General features: G+C 54.7%; 2 protein-coding genes across 4 annotated transcripts in view; one reads left to right on the forward strand and one right to left on the reverse strand.

Annotated features, from left to right (window-relative positions):
• Positions 1-3870, forward strand: part of RAP1A (RAP1A, member of RAS oncogene family) — a 57249-nt gene extending 53379 nt beyond the window's left edge. For all 3 annotated transcript variants that reach the window (XM_070396496.1, XM_070396498.1, XM_070396497.1), the window contains exon 8: positions 2427-3870. The gene's annotated coding sequence lies outside the window, so the exon portion shown is untranslated. The remainder of the gene's footprint in view (positions 1-2426) is intronic.
• An 11178-nt stretch (positions 3871-15048) lies between these two features.
• Positions 15049-25827, reverse strand: INKA2 (inka box actin regulator 2). Its single transcript, XM_070396494.1, has 2 exons — positions 25655-25827; positions 15049-16254 (listed from the first exon to the last, which is right to left on the reverse strand). The coding sequence occupies exons 1-2, from the start codon at positions 25709-25711 to the stop codon at positions 15412-15414; spliced, it is 900 nt and encodes a 299-aa protein (XP_070252595.1). The 5' UTR covers positions 25712-25827; the 3' UTR covers positions 15049-15411.
• Between the last annotated feature and the right edge of the window lie 1987 nt (positions 25828-27814).

Below are 27814 nucleotides of genomic sequence, written 5' to 3' on the forward strand. Positions count from 1 at the left end.
GGCATGGCCAGGTTGTACACTGTGTTTATGGGCAGCTTTCGTAGACACCACACTAAAAAGTTTGTCAAAGTAGTTGAACCAGTTAGCACACCTACCAGCAGTTATGAGTTCCACCTTCCCCAACGTTAGTGTTGTTGGTCGTTTTGACTGGGTGTGTGGTGCTACGTCAGTGTGGCTTTGGTAGTAGCTTTATCTCAGGTACAGTGACTTCTTTCCAATGTTTTGTCTGGAGGCTTGGAAGTAGTAATTGACTTCAAATATTGCATAAGTTTTCATTAAGTGAGCCAATTAGCGCTAGCCTTAAAGCTGCCTATCAAGTAAGAAACCAGGCCCTGTGGGGCCATTGTTTGTTTTTTGTAATTCTGTATTTAACAATTTCTGCTTTTCTTCATCAACTGCATAAGCAATACCATAAAAGAATATGTTTACATAGTGGAGTTATAGGGTAATTTGTAAACTTGGTCTGCTTAGAGGAAAGTTAAGTTCCCACTTCAGAATTGGTTGTGCTAACTCCTCCTCTTGGGTCTGTGCAGTAGATGGCCTCTTGCAGAGCCCCACATTAGCTGGAACATGCCTCCTTAGAGAGATGAGTGAATGTGTCTCTCTCTCAAGGGAAACAACTGGGTAGTAATTTCAAAGAAAGTAGAGGAAAATGGGCAGAAGGGCAGGAGGCATGGCATCACTTCTGGGAGCTGGATTCAGGAAAGACAGCTTCTGGCCAAATGATTGTTTTAGGCTTCCATCAGCTCCCTGAAAGTGATTACTGTTAAAATTGCTGGTGCTTGTGTGTGTTTAGGTAAGGGTGCAAGGTAGGGAAACAAGGGCTCTGTCCCTGATCTGAAGTATATTACAGTGGGGCCTGGACTTAGGAGTTTAATTCGTTCTGTGACGGAGCTCGTAACTCAAATTACTCGTATGTCAAATCAACAGTGAACGAGTGAAACACATGATGCTGGGCTGATGTTGTGGCATTCACTGTGACGTTCGCTGCGCCAACTAGCGGTGGGGTATCTGAAGCTGGCTTGTAACCCAAATTTTAGCTCACAACTCAAAGCAAAAAATCGGCCGAGAGACAGCTCGTATCTCGAAAAACTCGTTAGTCGGGACACTCGTAAGTCAAGGCCCCACTGTACTTACTCTCCTAGAGTTGACTGCCTTGTTTATGCCATTACCTTGGCTGATCCTAGTTTAATTTCCAACTCTCAGAAATGTCCATTAAACTTATACTTAAAGGAAGAGGTGCCATCTCCTGGCCTCTTGTGAAAATTCACCCTCACACATCCTACAGTGTATTGTGAGATTTACCTTAGAGGAAAGAGATCTTGGCCTAGATCTAGAAATAAGACTTTCATCCTGGTTGCATAAATTCTTAGGCTCTGCTATGTAATTCAACTCACAACATAGTTAATAAGTCACCTGAGCTCTCTGTGAGTGTTTGGGAATAGGCCACTTACCAGTCGGAATACTTTGCATGCAGAGCATTGTGTCCTGATTACGACTTGAGGGCCCTGTTGATCCCATTTGAAAAGTACTGCGATACGGGGTAAACATTTTTCGTAAGAGTATGTGACACTTGAGGGTAACTTATCTAGCCTTAGCCTTTAGGCAAAATTGTACTGGAATATGTTAATCTCTTTCTAATGTGTAACACTGTTAAAGATCTAGGAGAGAAATTTATTTTTGGAAAATTCTTTTTTTAACCTAACTCTTTCCTGCTGAGCAATGAGACTGTCCGTCTTCTGCCTTTGAATACGGGGATCAGCTCTTTCGGTGTCTTTTCCTAACGTGTATTATAAGTGGTAACCCTAATGGGCAGAGTCCTAAAATAGTTGAGGAAAGACTTTCCCATGGAGCCCTGGCCGGTGTGGCTCGGTTGGTTGTGTATCATCCCGAGCACCAAACGTTGCAGGTTTGATTCCCATCAAGGCACATGCCCAGGTTGCGGGTTCAGACTCCAGTAGGAGGCATGCAGGAGGCAGCTGATCCATGTTTCACTCTCACATTGATGTTTCTCTCTCTGTCCCTCTCTCTTCCTCTCCCTCTAAAAACCAATAAAAAATTTTTTTTTTAATTTCCATAGAAAGAGTTTGCAAGCGGATGCTGTTTCCTTACTGCAAAGGAACTTTCAGAATAAAATTATAATAGGATAGAAATAAAACAAATACTGTTTTCCTCTTTATAGACAGGACTGTCAGATATATTGTAAAACACTAAGTATAATAAAACTACTTTTTAAACACTTTTAAAGGGAGTTTAAAATAGCCCTGTTACTAGAGCTGCTTAGTATAATTTGTTCTCTAGTAACAATCAGCCAAAACCATTGTTTCTTTCTATATTATTAAATATCTGCTTGTTTACTATTATGTTATGACATCAAGAGATTAACCGTATATATAATATATGTCTGTATCTATTCAACATTCTAGATTACAGGAATGAAGAACTGTTGCCTAATTGGAAAGTGCCAGCATTCCAGACTTCAAAAACTAAATCTGAAGCGGCTTCTCCTGTTTTATATTATTATGTGAAGAATTTAGATCTTATATTGGTTTGCACAAGTTCCCTGGAGAGAAAAAAAATTGCTCTGTGTATATCTCTCAGAAAATAAGACAATAGTATTTCTCCTTTGCAATAGCAGTTATAACAGATGTGAAAATAAATATACTTGACTCTAATATGATTATACAAAAGAGCATGGATGCATTTCAGAAGTTAGATATTGCTACTATAATCAAATGATTTCATATTGACCTTTTTATCATGATTCCTTCCGTCAGGCACTAAACGTTGAACCATTATACTTTATATCTGTAATGATATAGATGATGAAATTTCCCCTCAAACTCATTACAGCAGATAACTTTTTTGAGTCATTGACTTCATTTTATATTTAAAAATTATGAAATATCATTCTGTCATATTCTAATTAAAATTGTTTGTGCATAATGCTTTGGAAAAATGGGTCTTTTATAGGAAAAAAACTGGGATAACTGATTTCTATGGCTTTCAAAGCTAAAATATATAATATACTAAACCAACTCTAATATTGCTTCTTGTGTTTTACTGTCAGATTAAATTACAGCTTTTATGAATGATTAAATTTTAGTACATTTTCATTTGGTTTGTGTGTCTTTGTTATTGTTTATAGATTTAAGGCCTTTATTTTATAATGACCACATCGTTTTAAATGCAACAAGTAGCTCCTTTCTGCCTGGAACCTGCAGAGCACTTGGCTTGAAACCCCCTAAGTAACTGGTGATTTCTCAGAACAGACCTCGCACTGTCTGTTCTGGGTATATTTATTCCTACTATACAGTAACATGCAGCGGGCTACATAGAATAGTTTTGTATATTCTCTCTTGATCTTAAAGAATGTATCTTATTGAATAAAATGTCCACTGTGTATTATTTTTATATGTAAAAATATAAGTTTAATACTGTATCAGGGTTTAACTTTTGCAAATCTTCCATGGCTTGTAACTTCATTAAGGGAATCTTTTTGCCATTGTTAATTTGTGCGTATGAGTCCAACAATGAAATGTCATGTAAAATGTTCACGTTTGATTTATGATAGGTTGAGGAATCTAAGAGGAGTGACTGAGTGAAGTCGCAGAGATGCGTTTGCTTTGACTCTCTGCAGGATAGCTTAACAGTGGTAGTCTGGAAAGCACTGCTCAGTTATCATTTTAGCTGGCTATAGAGTGATGCTTTTCTTTTCCTTCTCAGCCCGCCCGCCCGCCCTCCCTCCCTTCCTTCCCAGTTCTTTCTTTCTTCCTTCCCAGTTCGTTCGGTCTTCTTTCTTTCTTTTTCTCTTTCTTTCTTTCTTTTCTTTCTTTTCTTTCTTTTCTTTCTTTTCTTCCCTTTCTTCCCTCCCTCCCTCCCTCCCTCCCTCCCTTCCTTCCTTCCTTCAAAAGATGGGGCTTAAGTAGGACATGGACAAAGGGTGATATGACCTATGTATTCTCCATAGAAATCGAGCAAAACAGCTCCTTAGCCAGTTACATCTGGAGAAGGAAAGAACACGTTTAGGGGCCCCTGTGCCTTGTCCCTGACTGTTAGGCGGACACCAGAACTAGGAAGCCCGCATCCTTGCTCAGGGATCTAGATGCTGGCTTGTAGCCACGGGAGAGAAGCAGTGCTACGTTCACACCTCACTGAGACTATCCAGGAGTGTGGTCAGCCAGTTACGAAATAGAAATTTTGAACTCAGATTTCAAGTATAAGCTCTGACCACCTGGAAAATGTTAAGTGCTGTTTAAAAAAAAAAAAAAGAAATTGTATTCCTTTGAGTTTCTAATAAACTTAGTTACCTAATACTTTACCTCCTATTGATCCACTTATACTTATGTCTGGGATTGAGGGGCCAAAAATCTGGTAAATGCAATAAATGAAAAACAAAAAAAATAAGTGAAGCATTAGGGCCAGTCTGTCCAGGTCAGGGTGGCATATTTTAAGGTAAAGTCATTTTTGCTTTAAGACTCACCTCTCAAAACATCCCCTTGGACTTAAAATCATAGATATCTCACAGACAAGTGAAAAATTCTGAGTATTACCTGTTACATAGACTATGTAGTTACTTGCCAGATCAAGTAGAAATCATTAAATAAGAATAATCCGAGTTCCAATCTGCTTGATTATGTAAACTTGCTGTCCTCTATTTTAGAACAGGGTACGGAAGGATGACAGGTGCAGGGTTCCTTTGTCACGATCTTGGGATAGAGGTAGGACCGTGAAGAAAAAGGCCCGGAAGCCGTGCAATCTTACGCAGAGTGGGCCTGGCTGAGTCAGACAGGCGTTGCTATCTCAGAAATCTGCCAGGCTGTGGAAGGTGAGACAGGTGTGCTTTTGTGTTGTCCCTGTGTGAACTCTGCAGCCTTGGTTCCAGAGGGAGGGTGCCTGAAAGTCCGATGGATTTTCATAACTCAACAAGTCCTTCATGTTGTGTGAATCTTGTGATAAGTAGCTGAGAACTGCCACCATATTAGTATCTGCAGCTATTTAAAGTGTGACGGATTTGCTTGTATGAGGATCAGGCAATATAAAGGAAACGTGATGTCACCATTGATGGTCAGCCAGCTTTTTCCTGCTGACACACAAACAACTCTAGTGGTCTAGTGGTACCCCAGACAACCCAGTCTTAGAAATGAACAGTAAGTACATAATGTAGCTATACTTTTATCCTCCACGTGGGGGAGCTTCAACATCAGTTAACATTTCTATAAGCATTGAATTAAAAGTATGTATTGGAGCCATTTGTTCTGTAAACACTGCGTGCCTCACTAAGAAGCATTAAGGCCTTCCCACTAGAGTTTGCCCTCTGAGTGGACAGGGAAGATACACAGGCAGTTTATCAGTTATGCATAGTGTTTTCATTTATTGAACCTCGGCCACAGGGCTCGTTCTCTTAGGAATGTTCGGTGTGTTTCTCTCCCCCTACAATTCTGAGCTCATCTCTGTGCGGCCCCTCCACCTGCCATCATCACTGGCCACCATTTGCTCCTCACTGAAACCGCCTGCTGCTCTGAAGTTAGAATGTACTTGGCAAAAGTTAATCCTTGGGAAGATACTGATCTTTATTTTATTACCAACTTGATTAAAACAGGTTACTTGATCTGAAGCTATTTGTCTCCACTCGTGAGCATTCTTCATTTTCTGGACCTGCCAGTTTCAACTATTGTGCCTCATTATGTTTCGAGGTACATTGGTCCGTCTGCGTACATGTCTTGAGTTCTGTGTTTAGGACTGAGGGGCAGAGACAGAGAGAGAGGTTGCCTCAGCATTTCCTGGGTGAGCCATCACAGAATCTCCAGAGACGTAAGATAGGCTGGTATAAATTGTGTGTGTGGTGAGACCAAACTGAAGAAATCCTCAGGCATTCGGGAGAGGAAAATAACTTGTAAAACCACCTTTTGTTTTATTTGGGGCATGTACTTATTTAAGGTTCTTCTTAAATGTATGTTGAAATAGCCCTTGTGGGCTCAGCTCCAAACTCGTAAGGGCAGAGTGGTTGGGTGCTGTTCCAGGACCTGGAAGGAACCCGCCTGGTGGGGAAGGCAGTGAATGGAAGCTTTGAGGCAGCCCAGCCACCCAGCTTCTAGCATTTCTGTTCCCCAAAAATGTAAAAAATGTAGCCTACTCTTGAAAGTGTACTTTGACATTGCATTGAGCATGGATTTTTCTTAATGGAGTTTCCTCGTGGGTTTGATGAATGTGCCATCCACTTATTTAATGCCATGTCTTGCTTAAATATTTTTGTCGAGAACAGCTGGTGGCATCGAACCGGGTGCCTAGTTCTGTTTTCTGGGAAGGATGGATCTGTTTTGAGATGTTAACTAGAGCTTTACCGGGGATTGGGATGGGGTGCACGTTCTCTGGCTTGTTCAGCAGCAGCCTTCTGTGGTTCTGGACGCGAGGTGTGACATACATTTCCTGCGAATTGCTTCTCTGAAGCAGCACAGGCCTGGCTGTGCCTCTTGGAGAAAAACCTTAATAAACCTTCCCATTCTAAGCAGTGATGTGACTTTTTTTTCAGCTGTTGTTTTCAGTGCATTTATTTTCTTTCTAAATATATTTTTTATTGTTGATGGTATTACAGATATCTCCTCTTTCCCTCCCTTTACTCCCCTCCTCCCAGCCCCTATGCACCCCACCAGGTTTTAATGCATTTGTTTTTATATTCAACCATGTGAGTTCTTGTGCTTGCTTTTAACTGTGTAAAAGTTCTTGCAGAGCGTACAAAGCAGAACCAGGCATGTTCATTATGGACTTGTCAGCAAGTGTTTATCGTGCTTCTGCTGTATGTCAGGTGCTGATCTGCATGTTGGAGATACAGTGGTGAGTAGTACAAGTCCTTCCCTCGGGGAGTTTTGATAGGTTTCTGTGTGCGCATGTGTGTAATGAGTGCTGTGGAGAACACTCGGCAGTTTAAAGGGGCAGGAGTGCTGGACAGAGCAGTGTGGTGGTGGAATGTTTGCATAAATGCTTGAAAAGTACAGCCTGTACTCTGGGGCAGGTGGGGAGGCTGGTGAGGCCTCCATGCAGTGGGAAGGGTCTGCAAATGCCTTAGGGTGGATGGGTGCCTGGCATGTAGGAGGATTGGCAAGGAGGCCGACTTGGCTAGAGAGAGTGAGCAACGGGGATTAGGTAGGGGCAGATTTCTTTCGGCATTTTCTGAGCGGGATCCATGGAAAGGGTTTCAGCAAAGGATATAACGAGATCTGATGCCACCTACCACCAGGAATACTCTGGCCGTTGAGTTGAGAATAGTTCTAGAGGGGCCAGTTAGGAGAGAGATTCAGAGGAGGGCGTGGACGGATTGAGGGTACATTTGGAGGTGAATGGGATCTCGAGGGTTGAGGACAGATAGAGAAAAGGTTCAGGAAGCCCATCATGGGGTTGGGAGAGGAGGAGAAATTAGCAAAGGAGAACATGGAGGTCACTGGTGACCTGATGGGCTTTGGGGGAGTGGTTGGCAGTGTCTGTAGTGGGCGGAGGAGAAACGGGGAGGAGGACAATAGAGACAGCGAGCAAGGCCTCCTCTGTGAAGATGGGAAGCAACGCGTGTGTATGTCTAGTGAGAATAATCCACAGAGAAGAACTGGGTGGACAAAGTGGAATCTCGTCTTCATGAAGACCAGCTAGAGCACAGATGGGCAGCGTGGCAGGAGGGAAGGCAGTGCAGGGATAGAGGAACCGCAGGCTACAGAGCACTGACTGATGGGAAATACCATAAAGAAGTTGAGGCAAAGTAGTGTGAGGTGAAAGAGACAGATGCTCAGGGAGACCTGAAAGGCTGCAGAGAGACGAGGCGGAGGTAGAAGGCCTTGGAGGGCAAGAATGGGGAAGAATCAGGCGGGTTTCCGGAAAAAGCACGTGCAGGAAGCAGAACAAGAAGTGACGAGTTTCCGGCGGTGTTACTGTGGACGGAATTGGCTGGAGGAGGTTGGGGCCGAATTGTGCGTGGGGCACTGGGACAAGAAGTTGACAGGCTAGTAGGTTAAGCCAAGTAACTAACGAGGGCAGAGCGGCCTCTAGGTGGGACTTGGAGGGCAGGGGTGGGGACGTTTCAGAACTGACCAGAATGAAAATTACAGTATTGTCCACTCCCCACGGGCTCTAGCTTCCCCGTCTTCATTTCTCATTTCAGTTTCCCCCGTTAATGATCTCCAAGGCATGTGGTTGTGACCATTCCTGAATGCAAGCCCCGTTTAGGAGGGAGCCAGCATTAGTACTTTGGTGCTCAGAGATGTTAGGGTTGAAGAGACAAGTCTTTCTTTGCTCCCTATTCCTCTCCTCACCTGGCATGATGCTGCCGCCCTACTGGGCATGCAGTACCTGTTCACACTCTCCCACGTTTTCCTCTCTCAGCTGTTACTTCACAGCAGGAGACAGCAGCCCCTCAGGCTCTTCCCAGGGGATCTACCCATTGAGTGAGAAGGCTGGGAAGGGGGTCTTTCCGAAATCCACCCCTATTGGGTAGATGCCAGTGCTCCCGCCAAGCTCCCACCATCCAGGCCTTCCCTTCAGGGTGAGAGGGAAGCCACATGGTCAGTCGCCCCCTCCCCCACCCCCACCCCAGGCCACCTTACCCTGCCCGTCACTGCTGTCTCTGGTTGGGTGGGTTGGGGAGTGTGAAGAGCCACCAGGCTGGGGGGGGATGCTAAGCATGCAGTCTTCCCCGTTTGGAAAGGAGGGCTTAGAACTGTGACGGCATTGGGCCCGCCAGCCTATCCTGGGAGCAGATACATTTAATGGAGAAGATGAAAGGAGACATTTGATCCCTACCCTCCCAGCAGGGTCCTGAAGCCAAGGCCATGTTTTGGAATTCCTTGGGCCCTGGAACCACTGATGGAGAGCCTCGCCCGCTATTTTCTGGGATATAAATGGACTTCTCTGAACAGATGCTCAGAACTCAGGTCAGGATCCTAACACCTGCTTGAGTCAGTCTGGTCAGTGCTCACAATACCGAGCGGTCTCCCAGGCTGCCCCCAGGCTGCCGTGGTGGAGGGAGGCTGCGAGGTGGCTCGGCAGGAAGTTATCAGCCCTTGTACCTCTGGCTGGGAAGCTGAGTCTGTGGAGCAATTTTAGGTGCTACACTTGTCCTGTTTGTAAGAACCTCTGTTTTTGGTTTGGGGTGTTTTGTGGTTTTTTTGTTTTGTTTTGCTGACACCCTCCCCTTTCCCACCCAAGTGATGTCCGCCTGGTGCCTTGCTGGCCCCCCAGCCCCTGGAGACAATGCCTGGCGTGTGGCCAGGAGTGCCGCTGGGGGTAGAGAAGGCGCTGAACACCCAACTCTCAGCTTCCTTCCCCATTGCCCCGCCCTGGCCCTCCACAATGGGGGAGGGAGAAGCGGCAGACTCAGTGTCCCCAGGACGGGTGGGGAGCCCTGGCAGCGCCGAGGAAGAAAAACTAGGGTAGCTCAAGTCTAGGCCAGACGTTGCCAAAAAGAACTAGGAGCTGAGCCAGGTCAGGAGGACGGGTATGGGGGGTGGGGGGTGCCGAAAGGGAGAGGATTCGGGGGCTGGGACCACGGTGATGCCCTCCAGGATGGGAACTGAGGTCCACTTGGCTGCTGGTCTCACCCGGGGGTGGGAGGACTGGGGGGGAGGGGGCAGGCTCAGTCCAGGGCTGAGGAGTGGAGGTCTGGTGACAGCCTAGGGCAGTGATGGCGAACCTTTCGAGATCGACCTGTCAGCATTTTGAAAAACCCTAACTTAACTCTGGTGCCATGTCACATATAGAAATTTTTTGATATTTGCAACCATAGTAAAACAAAGACTTATATTTCTGATATTTATTTTATATATTTAAATGCCATTTAACAAAGAAAAATCAATCAAAAAAATGAGTTTGTGTGTCACCTCTGACACGCGTGTCATAGGTTCACCATCCCTGGCCTAGGGCTTGGGGCTGCTGATACACCAGTAAGGAGTGAGGACTCACTGCCCTGGAGGCCCTCAGTCTAGGAAGATAAACACGCACACCACACAGTGACAGTCTGAGTCCTGTGGTTGGGGACAGGCACATGCAAGGCCTCCCAGAGGGCTTCCCAGGGAAGTGAAAGGTGAAAAGCCAGCCAGTCTGAGGTGGGGAAAAGTCCCAGAGGCACAGAAACCCCAGGCTGGGGGCCGCCACCAAGTAGCTCCTCTCCTGGAGGGCAAGTGGGAGTGAGAAGTGCCCAGAAATAAGGCTGAGCTCCCTGGGTCTGAGTGGGCAGGGCCGGGAACTCCAGGCTCCCCGGGAAGCAGGCAGTGAGGACAATGAGGTCACAGGCTCTCTGTTCCTTCACCTCCTCTGTCCCCGCAGACCCCAGGCGGCACTTCCTTGCAGCTGCAGGCTCCAGCCTCCCGGTGGGGAGAGCAGATGAGGAAGGGGCTGAGGGAGGCACGGGAGGAGGGGGAGTAACATGTGCAGAGCGGGAAACAAGAAAACAAAACCTGATTCTTCCCTGGGATGGGGTCACCTTCCCCCACCATAGCAACGGCCCCAGAGGCGGGCAGCCGCAAGCTGGGGTGGGCATCTGCTGTGCCAGGAGGAAACGGGCTTCTGTGAGTGGGGAGGGCAGAAGGGCCACCCAGACAGTGGACCACCCAGGGCTGGGTCATGGCTGGGAGAGGGCGAAGGCACAGAGCATCAGGCGGTCGTTTTTGGCAGTGAGTCCTGTGTCCCTGGACCAGGGCAGACGTGCTCAGAGGGGCATATGGAGAAGGAATGACTTCTGTGGTGTGGAATCCAGGGCCAGTGGCATCTGGCCTGAGAGCTAGAGTCAGGGACCCCACTGCCTTCCCCACCCAGGGCCCAGGGTTTCGGGACCTTGGCAAGGCTGAGTTCATTGTGTTGCCTGGGCGTGCATGTGTGTGTTTGTGCCAGAATTGGGGTGTGTTTCTGGGCCTGGAGGTGGTGGGTGGAGGGGTGTGTCAGGACTGATTGAGGGCACTGTGACAGGGGCAGGAACAGAGGGAATCTGGATGAGAGGTTTCATCATCCTGGTGCCTTAAGGATTGGCTAGAGGAGGCAAAAGAGAGGCGGGGCATCTAATAATAGTGCCGAGGGGGTGACTGCAGTCTGGTCTGGCCCCAGCCCTTTAGGGTTAGGGTCAGGGTTAGCCCAGGATCTTCTAGGCCAGTGATGGCGAACCTATGACACGCGTGTCACCTCTGAACTCATTTTTTTGGTTGATTTTTCTTTGTTAAATGGCATTTAAATATATAAAATAAATATCAAAAATATAAGTCTTTGTTTTACTATGGTTGCAAATATCAAAAAATTTCTATATGTGACACGGCACCAGAGTTAAGTTAGGGTTTTTCAAAATGCTGACACGCCGAGCTCAAAAGGTTCGCCATCACTGTTCTAGGCCCTGCTGGTCCATTGCCCTTCCTCTGGCAACACAGCCTGGACCCTGAGCCCTCCAAGAGGGGCAGGCTTCACAGACGCCTCGCCTCCCTCCACCACTCCTTGCATCCCGCCCATGGGAGTGGATTCGAGGAGGGCAGCCCCTGTCTCCTTCAGCCCTTAGTGCCCGGTGGCTGGGGTTGGGGAGGGAGAGACTCCAGCCACCACGGCTTTAGAGCAGGGGCCTGACTCTTCTCCAGACCATCAGGACTTGGCTCATTCAACTCTAGTCCTTGCCAAGAACGCGAGGGCCCCGAGGGCTGACCGTGCAGGAGAGCTGGGGAGCAGGAGGGGTGGAGTGCTCCCCAGAGCACATCCTCAGGCAGTGGGCTCCTCAAACCCCACTTCTGAGTGCAGCCCATGCTGCTGCCCCCCACCCCAACCCACCCCACCCCCAACACACACACCATCCTTCCATGGAAAACAGTAAACTGGCAAACAGCAGCCCCCTGGGTAATGTTTTTGCACTCTACAAAAACATGTCACACCTATTGTCTTCTGATCCTGGCCATGTCCGGTGAGGTCACAGGGCCAGTATGCATTTTTAACAAGGCTCCTAGAGAGCTTTTTTTTTTTTTTAAGCATTTTTGCATTGTGTCCCATGGTTAGTGCCGGAACTAAAGGTCAGGGAGTCCCATATATTTTGCTCAATGTATAGACGGTGTGCTTGACCCTTAGGTACGTTTTGTCCTTTCAGTCTCACACAGCCCTGCATGATCCCTGTTCCTCCAGTGAAAGGAAGAGGCTCCCAGAGGCCCAGCAACATGCGCAGGCTCTGCAGTGACGAAGGGGCCTCATGTCCTGTGTGTCTGCCTCCAAGCCCAGCACTCATGCTCTGGCACCAGCAGAACAGCCTTAAGTGCCCTGGTGGGAAGTCACCTGGGGACACAGGCTCCTGCTCCCCAGAGGGACAGGCTGTGCTCTGGCTTTTATGGGGCCCTATAGGAAATGTCACTTGGGGAGACAGAGCCCCCGGACAGGGCTCTGGGGAGCAGGGGGCTGGGGTGGAGACAGCTGAACCAGGTAGGTCTCTTCCTCAGGGCAAGTTGGGGTTCAGATCTCAACCTAAGGGGTGGGTGCAGGGAAGTGCTTGAGGGCAGGTGTGAAGGGTTGGAAAGAGAAGGGCAGGAGGGGGCAGGCCCTTCCTCTTCCAGCTCTTGCTTATGGTCAGGGGACAGGATAGGCACAGACTAGCCACAGGGCCACAAAGAAGCAAGTGGGACCCTGAGCAGATGCCTGAGCCAATCAGGGGGGCTTAGTACCTGCCAGGGAAGCAGGCCAGGTGTGAGGCAGGGCCCAGACCAGGGAGAATATGAAACGAGCTTCCAGCCTATTTGCATGTCCTGATTAACCATGAAATGAGCCCCAGGGGCAGAATTAAGCTGTCAGTTTCTCACTGCGTGCTTCCACTACTTCCCCCCATTTCCCACAACTCCCCACGCCAGCCCGCATGTCCTCATCACTTAGGCCCCAGGCATGCCCAGTGCCTTCCTCCCTCAGCCTCCTTAACATCCTGGTTGCAGTCCCTGCAGGAGCCCACAGGGGGAGGGAGAGGGAATATGGGGGGTGAACGAATGGGCCATAAGCTTTCATTAGCAAAGCCTAACATAGCAAGGAGGCATCACACCAGCCCTGTCAAGACCTGGGCAGATTTCCCCACCCAAGTCAGCGTTCTGTTTACCTCCAGGCCTGGATCCTGAGAGGACAGGTTTTGGCTTGGCTTTGGGGCAGAGGTGGCAGCTTGTGGGAAGTGTGAGGAGCACAGGGCTGGACTGTTTCAGGCTGGACCCGTTCCAGTCTCAGCTCTGCCGCTGAGACCCTGGCCAGTTCCCATCTCCGAGCCTCTCCCTGTGAAACGAGTCACAGCAGCCACTTCCAGGGTGTGGTGGGGAGGAAATAACCTGAAGATGCTGGTGCGACACCTGTGATGTCGCAGCGGACGGCACTCCTGGTTGGTTTGTCCCCCTCCCCCCCCCCAAGTTAAAAGGGGTGTTGTTTCCCTTGAATCCTGGCTCACCGGTGGGTTCGTGTTGTTTCTCCCCTCTGACCAGGAACTGGGTCCTTTCCATTGCTCTGTTGTTCGTTTCTGTCGCAGTGCCTGGCAGTGGGAGGCGCTCACACGGTTTGATTGGTCTGAATCGCTGTGACTGGTCCACAGAACAGAGGAGTCACCTGTGAATGGCGGAGAGGTGACTCGGTTTCCTGTAGTTGCTCCTGACTCGGATCTGGTGCCTTCTTGAGTCATTTGCTGGATGGCTTCTCCTCTCAGGATTCAGGGAACCAGTAAGTGGAATCTTTGGACTCACACACACCACCGAAGGCAGTCCAGTCTGTAGGCCTTCCCTCAGGGCCGAAACACCCGAGTCCTGGGGGAGACCCGGGAGCAGGGGGCTGGGGTGGGCACAGCTGAACCAGGTAGGTCTCTTCCTCAGGCCGACAGGGCAGCTCCTCCAGGCAGGGTGAGCTGCGTTGGCCAACGCCGGAGAGAGCGGAAGAGTCGATCTCAGAGCCAGACGACCCTCTGCTTCCAGTCCTGCTTCTTCCATTTGCTCAGAGGATGACAGTACCTTTTAGAGGCATTCCCAAGTTTGAAAGATGTGCATGCTGCCTGCAAATAGGGGGCTCTCAAAAAAAACCCACCAATCTGGGCCTTTCCTCTTGTAGCTTCCGCCATCCAGAACTACACACCTACCATCTGATTGTGTGGGAATCTGGGAGTGACCCTAACCAGCCCTATGGAGCTGCTCACTGTAAGCCTCCCCCCATCTCCTCCCTGGGGGCCTGGGATGGGATGTGATGCGCCAAGAGCCTTTCTTGTTTTTCTTCTCCAATTTGCTATTAATGCTCTGAGGGCAGGAAGGCCTCTTGCCTCTAATTGCAGCTGTCACCTCCCATCAGGCAGATGAGGCGGGAGGGGCAAGGGGGAGGGAGTGTGTGCCCTCCCAGGCTGGCTGGGCCCTAACAGGGACCTGCATTGTCTGTTCCCAGCCAGCAGGCTTTCCGGGCCAGAGTAGGCGGGCTGTGGCTTCCAAGGGGTGGCTGGGGTGGCATTGCTCTTGGGCCACGTGCCACCACCACGGCTGCAGAAGCTGAGCTGCTGCCCAGGGCCCTCCCTTCCCCCCAGGGTGGTTCTGGGTCAGGTGGGAAGAGGCCAGAGATGGAGCTAGGGATTTGGAAGTGTTTGTACCATCTGGGCTCACATGGCCTCACTGGAGAGTGTACACGCCCTGGTGGGGGTGCAGGGCTTGAGACAGCGTGTTGGGGGGAGCGGTGTGACTCCAGGGCCCAGCTGCTCTCCATCAGCCCTGGTCTGGGCCCCGCCGGTGTGTCCTAGGACAGGTAGCGCCTCCTGTGGGCGGTGGGGGAGATAGGTGCCTACTTGCTCACTAGCACAGGGAATAATGGGTGTGAAAAGGCTTCCCAGTGCCTCTAGGTGCTGCAAGTATTCCCTTTCCTGTGATTTGGAAAGACAGGGCTTCCCCCAGTGTTCTTATGCCTGCACTGCCTACCCAGCCGTTTCGGATCCGGTGCCAGCTGACATCTCAAGGCAGCAGGCGCAGGAGGGGTGCGGGTTTGTCTCTGCTGCCCCCACTCCCAGGAGGCTCATGGTTAATACCTGTGCCAGGAGCAGTGGTTTGCCAGGGAAGCAAACAGTTATGGGGACATGAGAGATGAGGTCTTTATTGGGGGCTTCTCTGAGGAACCTGAGGCCCTGGTGCCCTAGTCCCTGTAGAATGTTCAACTGGGGTCTTTGGGGGCAGTGAGGAAGGTCAGAAGGATTTTGTTTTCCCCCCTTCACCTCCCTCCAGCCCAGAATGAACAACACACACACACACACACACACCCGCCTCCCCTACCAGCCAGCCGTCACTGCCTCTCCCACCACAGGCCGCCTGGCCTCCTCTCCTTTCTGGGGAAAAGGAACTTGGAGTTGGGCTTTTGAAAGCCAGGCCAGCCGCTGCCTCCTCCCCAGGGCCCCGCAGGGTTCAGGGTTCAGTCCGCTTTCTGCATCGGGATTCAGACCCAAACAGCCGTGTTAATATCAAAGCCGGAGGGCGCGGCTTCCAGGGCCTTGGGGCAGCCCGTGGACGTGCCCTCCGCTCGCCGGGGCTCCCCCGAGCCCGGGAAGGACAGGCGCCCCGGACCCTTGGGATGGCCCCGCTTCTTGACTCTCTGCGAGCGTCCGGCTCGGGGCTCTGAGGCCGAGGGGGTCACCCAGCCTGGCTTCTCCTTCAGCAGCCGGTCGCGGTCAGGCCGTACGCTCCGCAGGAATTTCCGGAAGATGTTGGCGGTCAGAGCGAACCTGCGGCCCAGCTCCCGGGGCTGGCCCCTCTCTCCCTGGGGCTCCCCCGCCTCCCTAGGCTCCCCCTTCTCCCCGCCCTTCTCCAGTTCCGGCAAGTCCAGCCAGTTGCCCACCAGGTCCGCAAACACGTTGTCCCCCATCACCAGAGGCTGGCGATTCCGGCCCCGGGACATCAAGGTGGAGGTCCAGTCATCCGGCTCCACCAGCTCCGGCCTCTGCTCGGCACAGCCTTGGGGCTCTGGCGGCTGGGTCCTGGGTCCGAGTGCTGGCTCCCCACCCCACACACTCCTGTGGGACGGGCACCTGGCGCTGCTCCCATGAGAAGCTTGGCTGGAGGGGGAGGGGCCAGCAGGCCTGGCGGGACCTCTGCCACCCTCCCACTGAGGGGGCTCCAGCTGTGTCCGGGGGCTTGCAGGGCGGCCTGGGGCAGGAGCCCCCCCAGAGATGTCCAGCTGTTCCAGGGCTGTCTGTACCTGGAGGAGCTTCAGTTCCTGCAGCGCCCCCATCATGCAGTTCATCTGATCCTGCAGGCCGTCGCCCACCTCCTTCATGGACATCTGCGGAGACAGAAGAGAGCTAACCAGTGAGCTGCGGTGGGCTTGGGGGAGAGCTGCCCCTCATTGGCCCTGAACCTGGACCCCCTCCCCCAACACACACCTCCAGTGTCATTCCAGCCGCCAGTGACCCTGTCTGTACAACGCAGGCCAGAGCTGGGGAGGAGGACCTTTAACACCAGGGTGGCTGCATAAAGGATAACATTCCAGCAACTCCGTGTGGCGGGCGCTGCTCTCCACCCCGTGGGTGTATGCATAGATGCCTGCGTACAAATGAACCTATATTTAAGCTCCCTGACTACTCTGTGAGAAAGTGACTAGTGTTGTTCCCATCCTACGGATGAGGAAACTGAGGCACGTAAGTAACTTGCTCAAGATTACATAGTAAGAGGTGAGCTGAGATCAGGGTGGGGGGCGCACAGCTGTGGTCCTTCCTGTGTCTGTGCCCCTGCCTCTGAGCCCCCAGATGACGACAAGGACAATGACGCTTTGTGAGTATGAACTATGCCACAGGAATGGTGCTGAGGACGCTCCAAGCATCATCGCCCTTCATCTCTACATATCATTGTTCTCAGCTGAACAAATGAGTTATCCACGGTGGGTGAAGTAACCGCCTGAGGTCACAGCGCACAGGGCTGGACTCAGACACAGCACAGCTCTGTCCACACGCCCTAGTCCTCACCACCCGGCACTCTCAAGATGGCAGCGGTGGCGCTGGGCTCGAAGGCTGCCCGTGCCCCGTGCCCCATGGGGGGAGAGGAGCTCACTCCCTGTGAGAAGCAGTCGGCTGGGGTTTCCGTTCACTGCTGTGCACGGAACATCTGGCTGCCAGGGCGGAGGTCAGGAGGCCAGGAAGCTCCTGTTTGCGGAAGCCCTCGCCCGGCTCTTCCCGGTCCTTCTCCTGAACACCTGTCCTCTCCCAGCTGCTCTGGCGCTCGGCTCTGGTGCCCTTCCTGCCTTCTTGGCCCACTGGGCCAAGAGTGGGGACACAGGGGGCCAGTTCCCCAGCCCCTTTGTGGGTGTCTAAGGCCCGAGTCCCAGGTGCCAGCTGGAAGGGGCTGAGGGACTGACTTGGGCGAGGGCCGAGTTTGGAGGCTGGGCGAGGGATGCTTGGTCCGATAACATTCATGAGGTTCTGTCCCTGGGCCCAAGCTGCCCGGGTCCCGCCAGCTCTGCTCAGGTTACCAGCAGCAGCCCTCCTGTGCGGGCCATCTGCTTCTTAAGCCCCCCAGAGACCCGTGGGGATCATCTTACCTCCCAGCCTGGTCCTAATGCACACAGCTCAGCCCACAGGGTGGGGGGTGCGGGCGGGAGACGTGGGAGGACAGCACAGAGGCTCTGCAGGGCTGCACGGGCAGCTGACCCTCTCAGGCTTCAGGGCCAACCCCACCCCTGCCAACCCGGCCCTGGGGGAGGGTGGGGGCCCAGGGGCAGGATCTCCCGAGCCAGCCCCACTAAGGGCAGTGCAGGGCTGACTGTTCTGGGGGCAAAGAAAGAGGCCTTTGCTGAGCGGGGCATCCCCACACTCAGCACCTCCCCCACACGGCCGGGCCCTGACAGCCAACCTCCTGGGCCAGCCCGTGCCATCCGAGTGGCCTCGGGGGCGGCTGGCTTCCTGGGGCCCCTCGCTCTGACCTCTTTGGCTACCACCTCCTCGGCCCCTTCCTCAGCTGGGGAGACCCAGAGCAAAGCCCTCATTCTCAGTCTCCCTGGTCCCTTCCCGGCCAACTGCTCCTCTGACTCCGGACTCCTGCCCCCTTCCACCCCCCATGCCACTCTCCCCTCACCCCGACCTAGAGCCTTGGGGTCGTTTTCGCCCTTCCCACTGAACGCCCGTTCCTGTCCCCAGATGTCTCACGTCCGCCTTCCCATCTGAAATGCAGAAGCCTCCTCCAAGGCCTTCCGGCCGCCAGAGCGCCTGCCAGTCCTCTTCTGAGACACTTATTAGTCAATGCCCTTCCCTGTGGCCCCGCTGCTCCTGCCTCCACTCCCCGGCTCCTCTGTCACTCAGGCAACGTTTATTCTGCATCTACTGATTAAGGAAGGGACTGGGTCTTGTTATGTCTGCCCAGAACCCCACCAGCACCCTGCACTTGCTCCATCATACCACACTGCCCAGCCAGTGTGGCTCGGGGGTTAGAGCATCAGCCTCCGCACTGGAGGGTCTCGGGTTCGATTTCCCATCCAGGGCACGTACCTGGGTTGCAGGTTCCATCCCCGCCCCCAGTTGGGGCACTTGTGGGAGGCAACTAATCGATGTGTCTCACATCGATGTTTCTCTCAAAATCAATGGGAAAAGTATCCTCACTCCTTGGGTGATTAAAAAACACACACACAACAACAACAAAAAACAACCGAGTACCACTGAACACCCCAAATCATCCCCACAAACTGCTTGCTGCCCTCGGACAACACCTCACTGCACAGGGAGAGAGAGTCAGGACAGATCTCAGGGTTTCATTTCCCCAAGAGACCAGGAGCCTGAGCTTGCAGCCTCCTGCGAGGCTGAACACAGTCCAGGCCGGAGGCAGGGAGGAATGCAATGGCCCCATTCAGTCTCTCCCAGTATGGAAAACCCTTGGGAAATAATGCTGGCATTCTGTGCGCTCTTCCAGGGAGAACGAACGTGTGGGTATGTGTGAATTCGGGGCTGTCCGTAAAGCAGAGGCCGCATTTACGTCCACAGGAGGACAGGGCAGCCGTGTGGAAAGGGCACTCTGCATGGCTTGAGCTCTTGGGCTCTGGAGACAAATGGAACAGGCCTCAAATCCCACCTCCACCAGGTACCAGCTGTGTGGTCTGGGCGGGTTACTGAAATCCTGTTTTTCGATTTCTCCCTTCTTTAAAATGGGAATAAGACTTCTTGCCTCGTGGGTACAGCTTTGGAGGGATCAGGTGCGGCAGTGTGTGATTGTAAGTGGCCTGGAGGTGAACTGGGGCTGACATCTTAACTTAAGGCTTCCTGAGAACTTCCAGAACATTCTTCCTCAGTGGACCTGAATGCACAGTAATGACTGGGTTCCATTCATCCACCTGGTCTGATCCAGGAGAAACATCTCTAGTCCTGTCCTACCAGCGCCCCACACAGGACGGGGAGGGGAAGGGGGGAGCCTTGGCATCCGCCTGCCCATCGCCAGGCAGGCTCGTAAGCCAGCCAGGAGCGCTGACATTGAAGGGGAGAATGGAAGGAGGAAGCCGAGCGTGGGAAACGGAGGCAGGAGCAGCGGCTGGGTCTTGACTGAGAGGCAGCTGCCTTTCCCACCCCGAGGGGATGATGTCACCCCCGGAGAGAGAGCCAGGGGCAAGCTGCTGTCTGGTCCAGAGCGTGGGACCTTCTCGATCCCGGGGTTTCTCTGGCCCCAGGACCAGAAGAGGGAGAAGAGAGCAGTGTGGGGTGGGAGGGAAGAAAGGGCCCCGTCAGAGAAGACCCCGAGCTGGAAATCATCAGCACGGAATCCCAGTCTCCAGGCGGGAGGGTGTGGAGTTCCTCTCCGGCCTCCCAGGGCTTCAGGCCCTTCCTGGGTCGGGGACCAAATCACACCCCACTTGGTCTGGGTGGGAATGGAGCTAACAGCTAACTGCTCCATTCTCCATCTTCTCTACTGTGAACATTCTCCTGTCCCAGCGACGGTGTGGGAATCCTTCCTGAGAAAGGCCACACGGCGTCTCCCCTGACACACGCTCCTAGCATCCATCCACCCACCCACCGCCCACCGTCCACCCCGCCCCTCCTGAGCCTCCACGTGTTTCCTTCTGAAATTTGTCTTCATGTCCAACTTTAGTTTCTCTCACTGTGGCTGAAACCAGCCTGGGCTCCCTCCCACATTAGAGCTGGACGCCCAGGCACGCTCCTGGGGTCTGTGCAGAGCCACTGGCTGTGGTCTGAGGCCTGGCCTGGGTCAGGCTGATGCTCGGCCACGTGACTCTGGGCAGATGCACCACCCTGTGTGCTTCGGCTTCTGAATCTGTAAAATGATAACCCTTCCCACGTGGGCAGGGGCCCTCACCCTCCCCTCTCCACGGCCAGATCCGACCCCGTGGTGACCAGGAGGCTGGCAGGGGTGGCAGGAGTCCTCCCCACTCGGAGGTTCAGTTTCTCCCTCAGTGTTTCCAGATCATTCTTCCCAAGACTCCCCTCATGATTTTCACCATATCTGCATATGGCCTAGGCTCTTACTAGTATTTAATACCTTACCTATATCTACGGCTTGTGGAAGTGCTTTTATATAGGAACCTAGATGAAATGCATGTCACCTGCCGGGAGCAAATGGCCGCTCTAAAACTGGTTTTTCATCTGAGCATCACCTACATCACCTTGAGTGCTTCCAGAACATTCTACTGCCTGAGGTTCCTGCGTATTCGTGGGAGGACCGGACCGGACCCGAGCCCCCCAGCCTGGCCCCTACTCAAGGGCTCCCCATGTCATCCTCACCCCTGACTTCTCAGCCTCATGGGATTGTTGTGAAAAGAAACCAGGCTGGCCAGTGGCCGTGCAAAGTCCCATCGTACAGAGAGAAGAACATGAAGTCTGGGATGGACTCCAAGAGCCAGGGAAGGCGCCTCTCCACCAACTCATCAGAGGAGGAAGGGACTGGATGCCCTGGGCGGGAGGGGACGCTGCTGCTGGGAAGCCAGACCCCAGCATCGTGGACCTCCGGGCCCCAGCCCTCGAGGGGGGCGTGTGGGGTCAGCTGTCCATGGCCAGCACCCTTGCCGGGCACTCGCTGGGCCCGCCGTGGTGTGGGAGGAGTGGCGGTGGGAAAGGGGGGCGCCAGCATCCTCGGCAGCTCTCCCGCCCTCTCCTAGCCCCTGACCGGTCCCACAGCTGTGCCTCCAGCAGCCGTCTCACGCCCTCTCCCCCTCTCCCAGCTCAGCCGGGTCCTTTGACACCAGCTCCAGCTCAGCCGTGGGCCTGGCAGTGTGCCCTGCCTGTCTCCCCCCCGTTCCCCTCACTCCCAGGCTCCCCACACAGTGCCTTTCAGCCCCTCTGGAAGCTACAAGGAGGTTCAGGGCCGGAAATGGGAAAAGCCCCGCTTTTGCCAAGCAGCCCATTCTCCAGCCCAGTGAATGGGGACCTTCACAGCCCCTGCCCTTGGCTGGAGGTCTCAACAGGAAGGTAGAGTAGAAACTTTGCCAAGAACCAGAGAGGAAGGACGGGAAAGAAAGGAGGAAGTCTGAGATGGATGAGCCCACTCTCCCATCCAGACCATCTCCCGGGGGCCGTGTGCTCCGGCAAGAAGCAGACAGACAGAGGTGCCCAATCTCGCCCCTTCGCTGGCCTCTCCGCCTCACCAAGCCCTTCTCCCCGACAGCTTCGGCTCCTGTCCCCGGCGGTCGGTCAATCAAGTTCCTCGGGCATCCAAGGAACCTCAAAAAGTTCCCTTCTTTTCTCCTTCCTAGTTCAGGCTCTCACATTCCTGCACGGACTCTTCTAATAGCCTTCTAGCCCATCCTCTGCCTCCGTTTCTTTTTAAAAAAATATTTTTATTGATTTCAGAGAGGAAAGAAGAGGGAGAGAGAAACAGAAATGATGAGAGAGAATCATTGATGGGCTGCGTCCTGCAGGACCCCTCTGGGGATCGAGCCCACAACCCGGGCATGTGCCCTGACCAGGAATCAAACCGTGCCCTCCTGGTTCACAGGTCCACACTCAACCTCTGAGCCACGCCGGCGTTCACAGGTCCACACTCAACCTCTGAGCCACGCCGGCGTTCACAGGTCCACACTCAGCCTCTGAGCCACACCGGCGTTCACAGGTCCACACTCAGCCTCTGAGCCACGCCGGCGTTCACAGGTCCACACTCAGCCTCTGAGCCACGCCGGCGTTCACAGGTCCACACTCAGCCTCTGAGCCACGCCGGCCGAGCTCGTCCCAACTCCTCTTTGCCCCCGCCCTACACATCAAGGGAACTGCAGTGTGAGGTCCTCTGCAAAAGCGTTGACCTGCCTCAGGAAATGTGCTCTTTTGCACCAAGAGCTGAAGGCTGATCCTGCCCTGTCTCCTCTGTCACCATCGTTTCTCCTCCTTTCTTTGCCTTTAGGCCTGGTCCTCCTCCAGATGCCAGAACCTCCTGAACTGTGGCCACTGGCGGCCTACCTTCTAGCAACACCGCGTTGTCCTAGGATGGCCTTCTCCAGCCTGAGAGAAGTCCCTCTCCTGGTTCCCCAGGCCTCAGCTGGGGTGGGCCTTCCAAGAGCTGGCCTCCATCCACCGCCGCCTCCTCCAGGAAGCCCTCCCAGCCTGGCTGTACCTCATGAGCCCCCATCACTCAGCCTGTGTGCACTTTATTTGCTCTCTACTGATCTGAACTCATAAGGAATGCCCTGTGAGCATCTTACATCTGCTTCCTCCGTGTGCCGTGTCTACCCCTTTGTTAGAAGCCCTCGGGGAGTGGAGTGTAAGGAACAGCTGGTCCCAAGGCCTGTGCTCCAGGCAGGGCCCCTCGTTGGCGGCTGGAGCCGGGAGAGATGTGTTCCCTGCCGAGTTGTTGCAGCCCCCAAGCCCCGTGTCCTAATGAAGAAGTGTGTCAGCTGCTGCTACTTCGCTGCCACATTTCATCCCTGAAACCCGATCCTGCCGTCCCCGTCCAGGCAGGGCCCAGGGGCCAGTTCTCTAGACATTAACCACATGGAGCCAGGATCCCCAAACCCTCGGCCTCCCCCGCCCCCACCCGAGCTCACTCATTACAGAGCAAATATTCTGCTTCAGGAAACTGGGAAGCTCTGCTGCTTTGGTTTTCAGGAACAGACTCTTCTTGTCCAGCTTTCCTGGGCCAGGGACAGGGCTGGGAGGCAGGAGGGGAGCGAGAAGGCCTCGGACAGAGACCGCTTCACAGCCCCTGACTGTTCCCCTTTCCAGCAGGTTTAACCCACAGTGTCTGTGGGACCCATGCTGCTGGAAAGGAATTTCGTGGAATAAATGTCGAACTTGACCGATATTCCACAAGTGCCATTCCTGGGCACGCACTGCAAAGCCAGTCCTCCTGGGTGGCAGGGATGGTTCTGGCTGGGAGGAACACACACACACACACACACACACACACACCCTCAAACTCATGACAAACTTCATGCTTTCCCCACCCTACTGCAGACCTGGGGGATCAATAAGCCGACACCTCCTATTCCAACCAAGCTGCATTGAATTCACCCCCCATGACCCTTACAAGAGCCAGAGGGCTGAGCCAGGGCCAACTCAGCTCTGCTTTCTCCTTCACTCCCATTGGGGAAACTGAGGCTCTGAGATTTGGCTCAGACACCTAAACCCTGGGCTGAGGTGTCAGGGAGTGAAGGAGACGCTAACAGCTCTGCCTGTCACTCCTCTGTCTCCTTTCCCTGGCAGGCGGGCGGGTGGGCACAGGGGCGGGGCTGGAGCCCCATGGGGGGGGCGGGCATAGCTCTCCCATCTGAGTGTCATTCTGGGCCCCAGGCCAGGCATTTGGCTTCCTCTCCAAGAGAGTCAAAGGCTGAAGCTGCTCAGACAAAGGGCCAAATGAAAGCTAATGGGGAGCAGGGAACTTCAGCCTCTCCCCTTCCTCTTCCTGGGGACCAGGGGCTCGGGCCCTTGGCAGGAGACGGTGCAAACCAGGACCTGGAGCTCAGCTCGGTGCAGATGCCTGTTTGCCTTTCCTATTCTCCTGGCACCCACAGGCTCTGTCTTCCTCCCCTCACTACCTCCCACCTAGGGTGCATAAAAAATGCAAATAGGTAGGATTTTAAAATTCCAGCCCATGCCAGGAACACCCACAAACCCTCTATTTAGGCAGATCCTGAGGTGGGTGGTGTGGTCCCAGATTCCAAGCAAAAAAAAAAAAAGATTCTGCTAGATTCTTTTCTCAGCATCGGCCTTGGACTTCAGACAGTATCTGTGATGATCTTGACCTTCCTCTCTGGTGCTGGACAAACCCATGGGAAAGGTCAGAACTGTGTGTGTGTGGGCTGGGCCAGTCAGCCCCAACTGTCTTGGGAAGCATGTGAAACTAGTCGGAGGGGACAGGATGGAGACTCTTCTGTCGCTCACTGAATTCACGGGGTAACTTTCCCTTCTGACTGTCCCACAAGGACTTCAGGAGGAAGTACCAGGAGCACCCGGACCTGAGAGGGCAGGCCCTGGAGCGGCGGACAGGGAGCCTGACCATCGCTGAGAACACCTGCCCTCTGCACTCCTCTCCCCAGCGCTGCCCTGCCAGGCTGCCAGGCTCCCTCCCTCCGCAGCGGGAAGAGTGAGGGGTTTGCAGGCGGGAGGGGAGAAGATGCCAGGGATGGCAAGCCCAGGGCTGGCACTGCCTGGATCCAGGTCTGCTGTTGTGAGCCTGGGTGCCCCCGGCTGTGGAAAGTTAAGAGGAGGAGGAGGAGGAGGAGGAGGAGGAGGAGGAGGAGGAGAGAAAAGGTGAGGCTGACAAGTCGTCGACTCCCAGAGAAACACTCTAAACGGGCAAAAACAGACAGAGGCGAGGACACAAGAGAGCCTGGCGGTTGAAGGAACATGGTGGCAGGTAGGGGGGCAGGTATCTGAAGTCAGTGAGAATCAACCAGAGTTGGGGCAGGCTCCCCACCACACTGAGCTCCTTCTCCCGGACCCAGCACCCCCGCCCCCAAAAGCCCCCAGCCCAGGCCTGACATCTGGCGGGGCCTCCGCAGCTCCCGCTCCGATCTGCCAGGCGGTTCCCTCCGCCCGGGCGGGCCCTCCCCCGCCGTTCCAGCTGCCAGCCCCCTCCCTGCTGGCAGGCAAGCCCGGGCAGACAGCCGGCCCGGCGGGCCCCCGCAGCCACGGCGGCTCTGCCAAGCCCGGCAGAGTCGGGGGCCCCAGGCGGTGCCAGCTCCCCTCGAGCGACCAGTCCCCGGCTGACCTTCTGCCCCGGGCAGGATCCGGCCCGCGCACGCTCCCCAGCGCCCCGCCCGCCCCAAATCGCCCTGAGCCACCCCAGAAGCCGGGCACCCCGTGTCCCTCTCTTTCTCTCTTTTTTCTTTTCCTGTGTCTATGAGTTTTGTTTTATTTTTTTGCTTAATCCCTACACCTTTTTCACGCAGCCCCTCAACCGCGCCCCGCTCCTCCTATGCGGGCGTCTAGGTCCCACTCCGCCGCGTGTGCGCGCGTCCCGGTGTGCGCCCTCGGTGCGCGCCCTCTTTTCTCCCCAGGGATCCCTGGAACCTTTCGGTCTGGGTTGGGTTAGCTCGGTCTCTGTCACTTGTTCCTGTGGCCTCGCTCTCACACAATCTTTGCTTCAAGTTTCCTCGTGGCCCTTTTCCCTCGGGACAGGCCTTGCCCTCTGCCCGCCAGTGCGCGTCCCCTCTCCCCTCTCCTCCTCGGCCTTCCTCCTCCCGCGCGCGTCCGGGCTCCCGGGGTCCGGCGAGGCCAGGTACCCATCGGGGGCGCACCCCGCCCAGGCGCCCGCTCCTCTCTTACCAGCTCCTGTTTGAGGCGGCGCAGATAGCAGTCCATTTCCCCGCTCTTCTTCCTCATGCGCCCATTTGCCGGGCTCGGATCCACCCCAGAGTCCCAGCCCCACCGGCACCGCGCGCCCCGCGGGCTCCTGCCCCTGCGATCCGCGCCTCTCGCAGCTCTGAGCGGAGCTTGCGGGACTTGGAGCGGCTTCCCCGGCTGCTGCCTGCGCGCGGCCCGTGCCGGGGCGGAGGGAGGAGCGGGCTAGCCTATCAGCGTTCAGGGGGGATGCCCTCAGCCAATCAGAAGAGCGCACGGGGGGCGGGGCGCGGGCTGGGCGCACGCTGGCGGACCGTGACCCGGCGGGGGGTTGCGCTCGGCCCGGGCCGCCCCTCCTGGCCCCTCCTTGGGGCGCTGGCGGGGGACACCTGGTCCTGGGCAGCACGGCGCGGGGCGCAGGGACGCCGGACTGCACCGACGCCCGCCGGCGAAGCACGTGAGCCCTGTCTGGTCACAACGAGAGCATCGTCCTACGGGTGGGCACCGGGTAGCGGTCTCAGAAGGAGGCTGAGTGCTTAGTATCAACCCCTTCGCCGAACTCGGACCCTCCGTCCTCCGCCGCGCAGCAGCTCTTTGTTTGTGTGTTTGTTTGTTCGTTTCCCCCGAGGTGGACTCTGGGCGCGTGGCTCCCCCCACCTCCTCGTGGAGGGTCCTCCCAGCCGGTCTGTTCACTTATTTAACACATTGAAGGCTCGCCGCCCTCCCCTCCAGGTTGTAGGTCCTGGGAGGCTGCGTGGGACAGGCCCAGTCTCTGCTCCCAAGAACGTACATGGGGCGGGGACAGGAGAAGAATGAGACAAACACGTAAGAAAACGCGGTGATTTTATGAAAACATAAAACGGAGGGACGCTTGCGGCTGCTCGCAGTAGCTGGGCGGGGAGTGGAGGAGCAGGCCTTTCCCGTGCCCGGTGCCCAGGTGGCCCCCGTCTCCCTAACGCGGGAAGCGCCCCGTACGGCCGGGGAAGGGAGAGGGACTCAGAGGTGCTCCGATCCCATTCAACAGGCACCGCCGGGGCGCCCGAGGTGTGCGAGCTCCGACCGGGCCCTGGGCCGGGGAGTGTCTGCCGATGAGCCCGAGAGGGGCCGCCGACCCGCCCGCCGCTGCTCCGGGCGGAGCTCGGATCCACCCCGCCGGACTCCGTGCGCCCAGGCGCTGCGCCGCCCGGCCTGGCCCGCGGGGGGGCGGTGTGGCACGGCTCGAGAGTAATTAGGGCAATTAGTGGCGTGTGGTTTCAAGGTAATTAACGGGGAACGAGTGCCCCAAGCAGAATTTAGGGTCTCCGAGCGAGACAGAACCTTGAAGACAAGGCGAGAAGAGGGAGTGCAGGCGCGGCCATTCCACTCCGTGTCAGCGAAGAGCGCCTCTGCTTATCCTGGGAGATGAGAGAGAAGGAAGAGGGATGCAAATGAACATCTTTAGACGTGAAGACTTTGCAGAGCCCCTTCTCCCAGGTCCTCAATTACAGTGACGTGCCCACGTGTTTCGGCCTCGCGCCGAGAGCCCTGTGGGGAGAAGCTGAAGCGGTAGCCGAGGGATGGAGGGAGGAAAGGAGAGGCGCGGGTCTGCTTCCGTGACCTCTCGTCAAGCCCAGGTGCCCACCCTCCCTTCGAGGTCGCTGTTCAGGACCCCGCATGGGTCAGAAAAACCGACACCCGCGGGATCATGCTCCGGCATTTCCCACGAGCGCTGGGAGAGCCTGAAATTGCATTTCTCTGCTCCCTGGAGGCCGCCCCGCTGGCCCTCCCCACCCTCTGGCTTCCTTGCAGCTGTGAGCTGAGATGCAGTGGTTCTCAACCTTCCTAATGCCGCGACCCTTTAATACAGTTCCTCATGTTGTGGTGACCCCAACCATAAAATTATTTTCGTTGCTACTTCATAACTGTAATGTTGCTACTGTTATGAATCATCATGTAAATATCTGATATGCAGGATGTATTTTCAGGGGTCGCGACCCACAGGTTGAGAACCGCTGTCAGGGCTCCTTCCCGTGGGCTGGAGTGTCCAGAGGGGAGCCACCCCCAAGGCCCGAGCTGCTGTCCTCAGCCCCCTGGGCCAGTCCTGGAGGTGAACCCTATGGTGTGGGGTAGAGAGAGGAGCCAGTCCACAGCTGATGGGAAGACCCC

Source organism: Myotis yumanensis, unplaced genomic scaffold (assembly GCF_028538775.1).
Source record: "Myotis yumanensis isolate MYYU_CA2020_CCGP unplaced genomic scaffold, mMyoYum1.0.hap1 SCAF_17, whole genome shotgun sequence".
NCBI classification, from domain to species: Eukaryota; Metazoa; Chordata; class Mammalia; order Chiroptera; family Vespertilionidae; genus Myotis; species Myotis yumanensis.

Bases quoted from the DNA above. Each gene is read 5' to 3' on its own strand.
- INKA2 (XM_070396494.1), bottom strand. From the start codon at position 25,711: ATGAGGAAGAAGAGCGGGGAAATGGACTGCTATCTGCGCCGCCTCAAA. The intron at 16,255-25,654 runs GTAAGAGAGGAG...CTGTCTCCGCAG, and splicing joins GCCGCCTCAAACAGGAGCTG to ATGTCCATGAAGGAGGTGGG.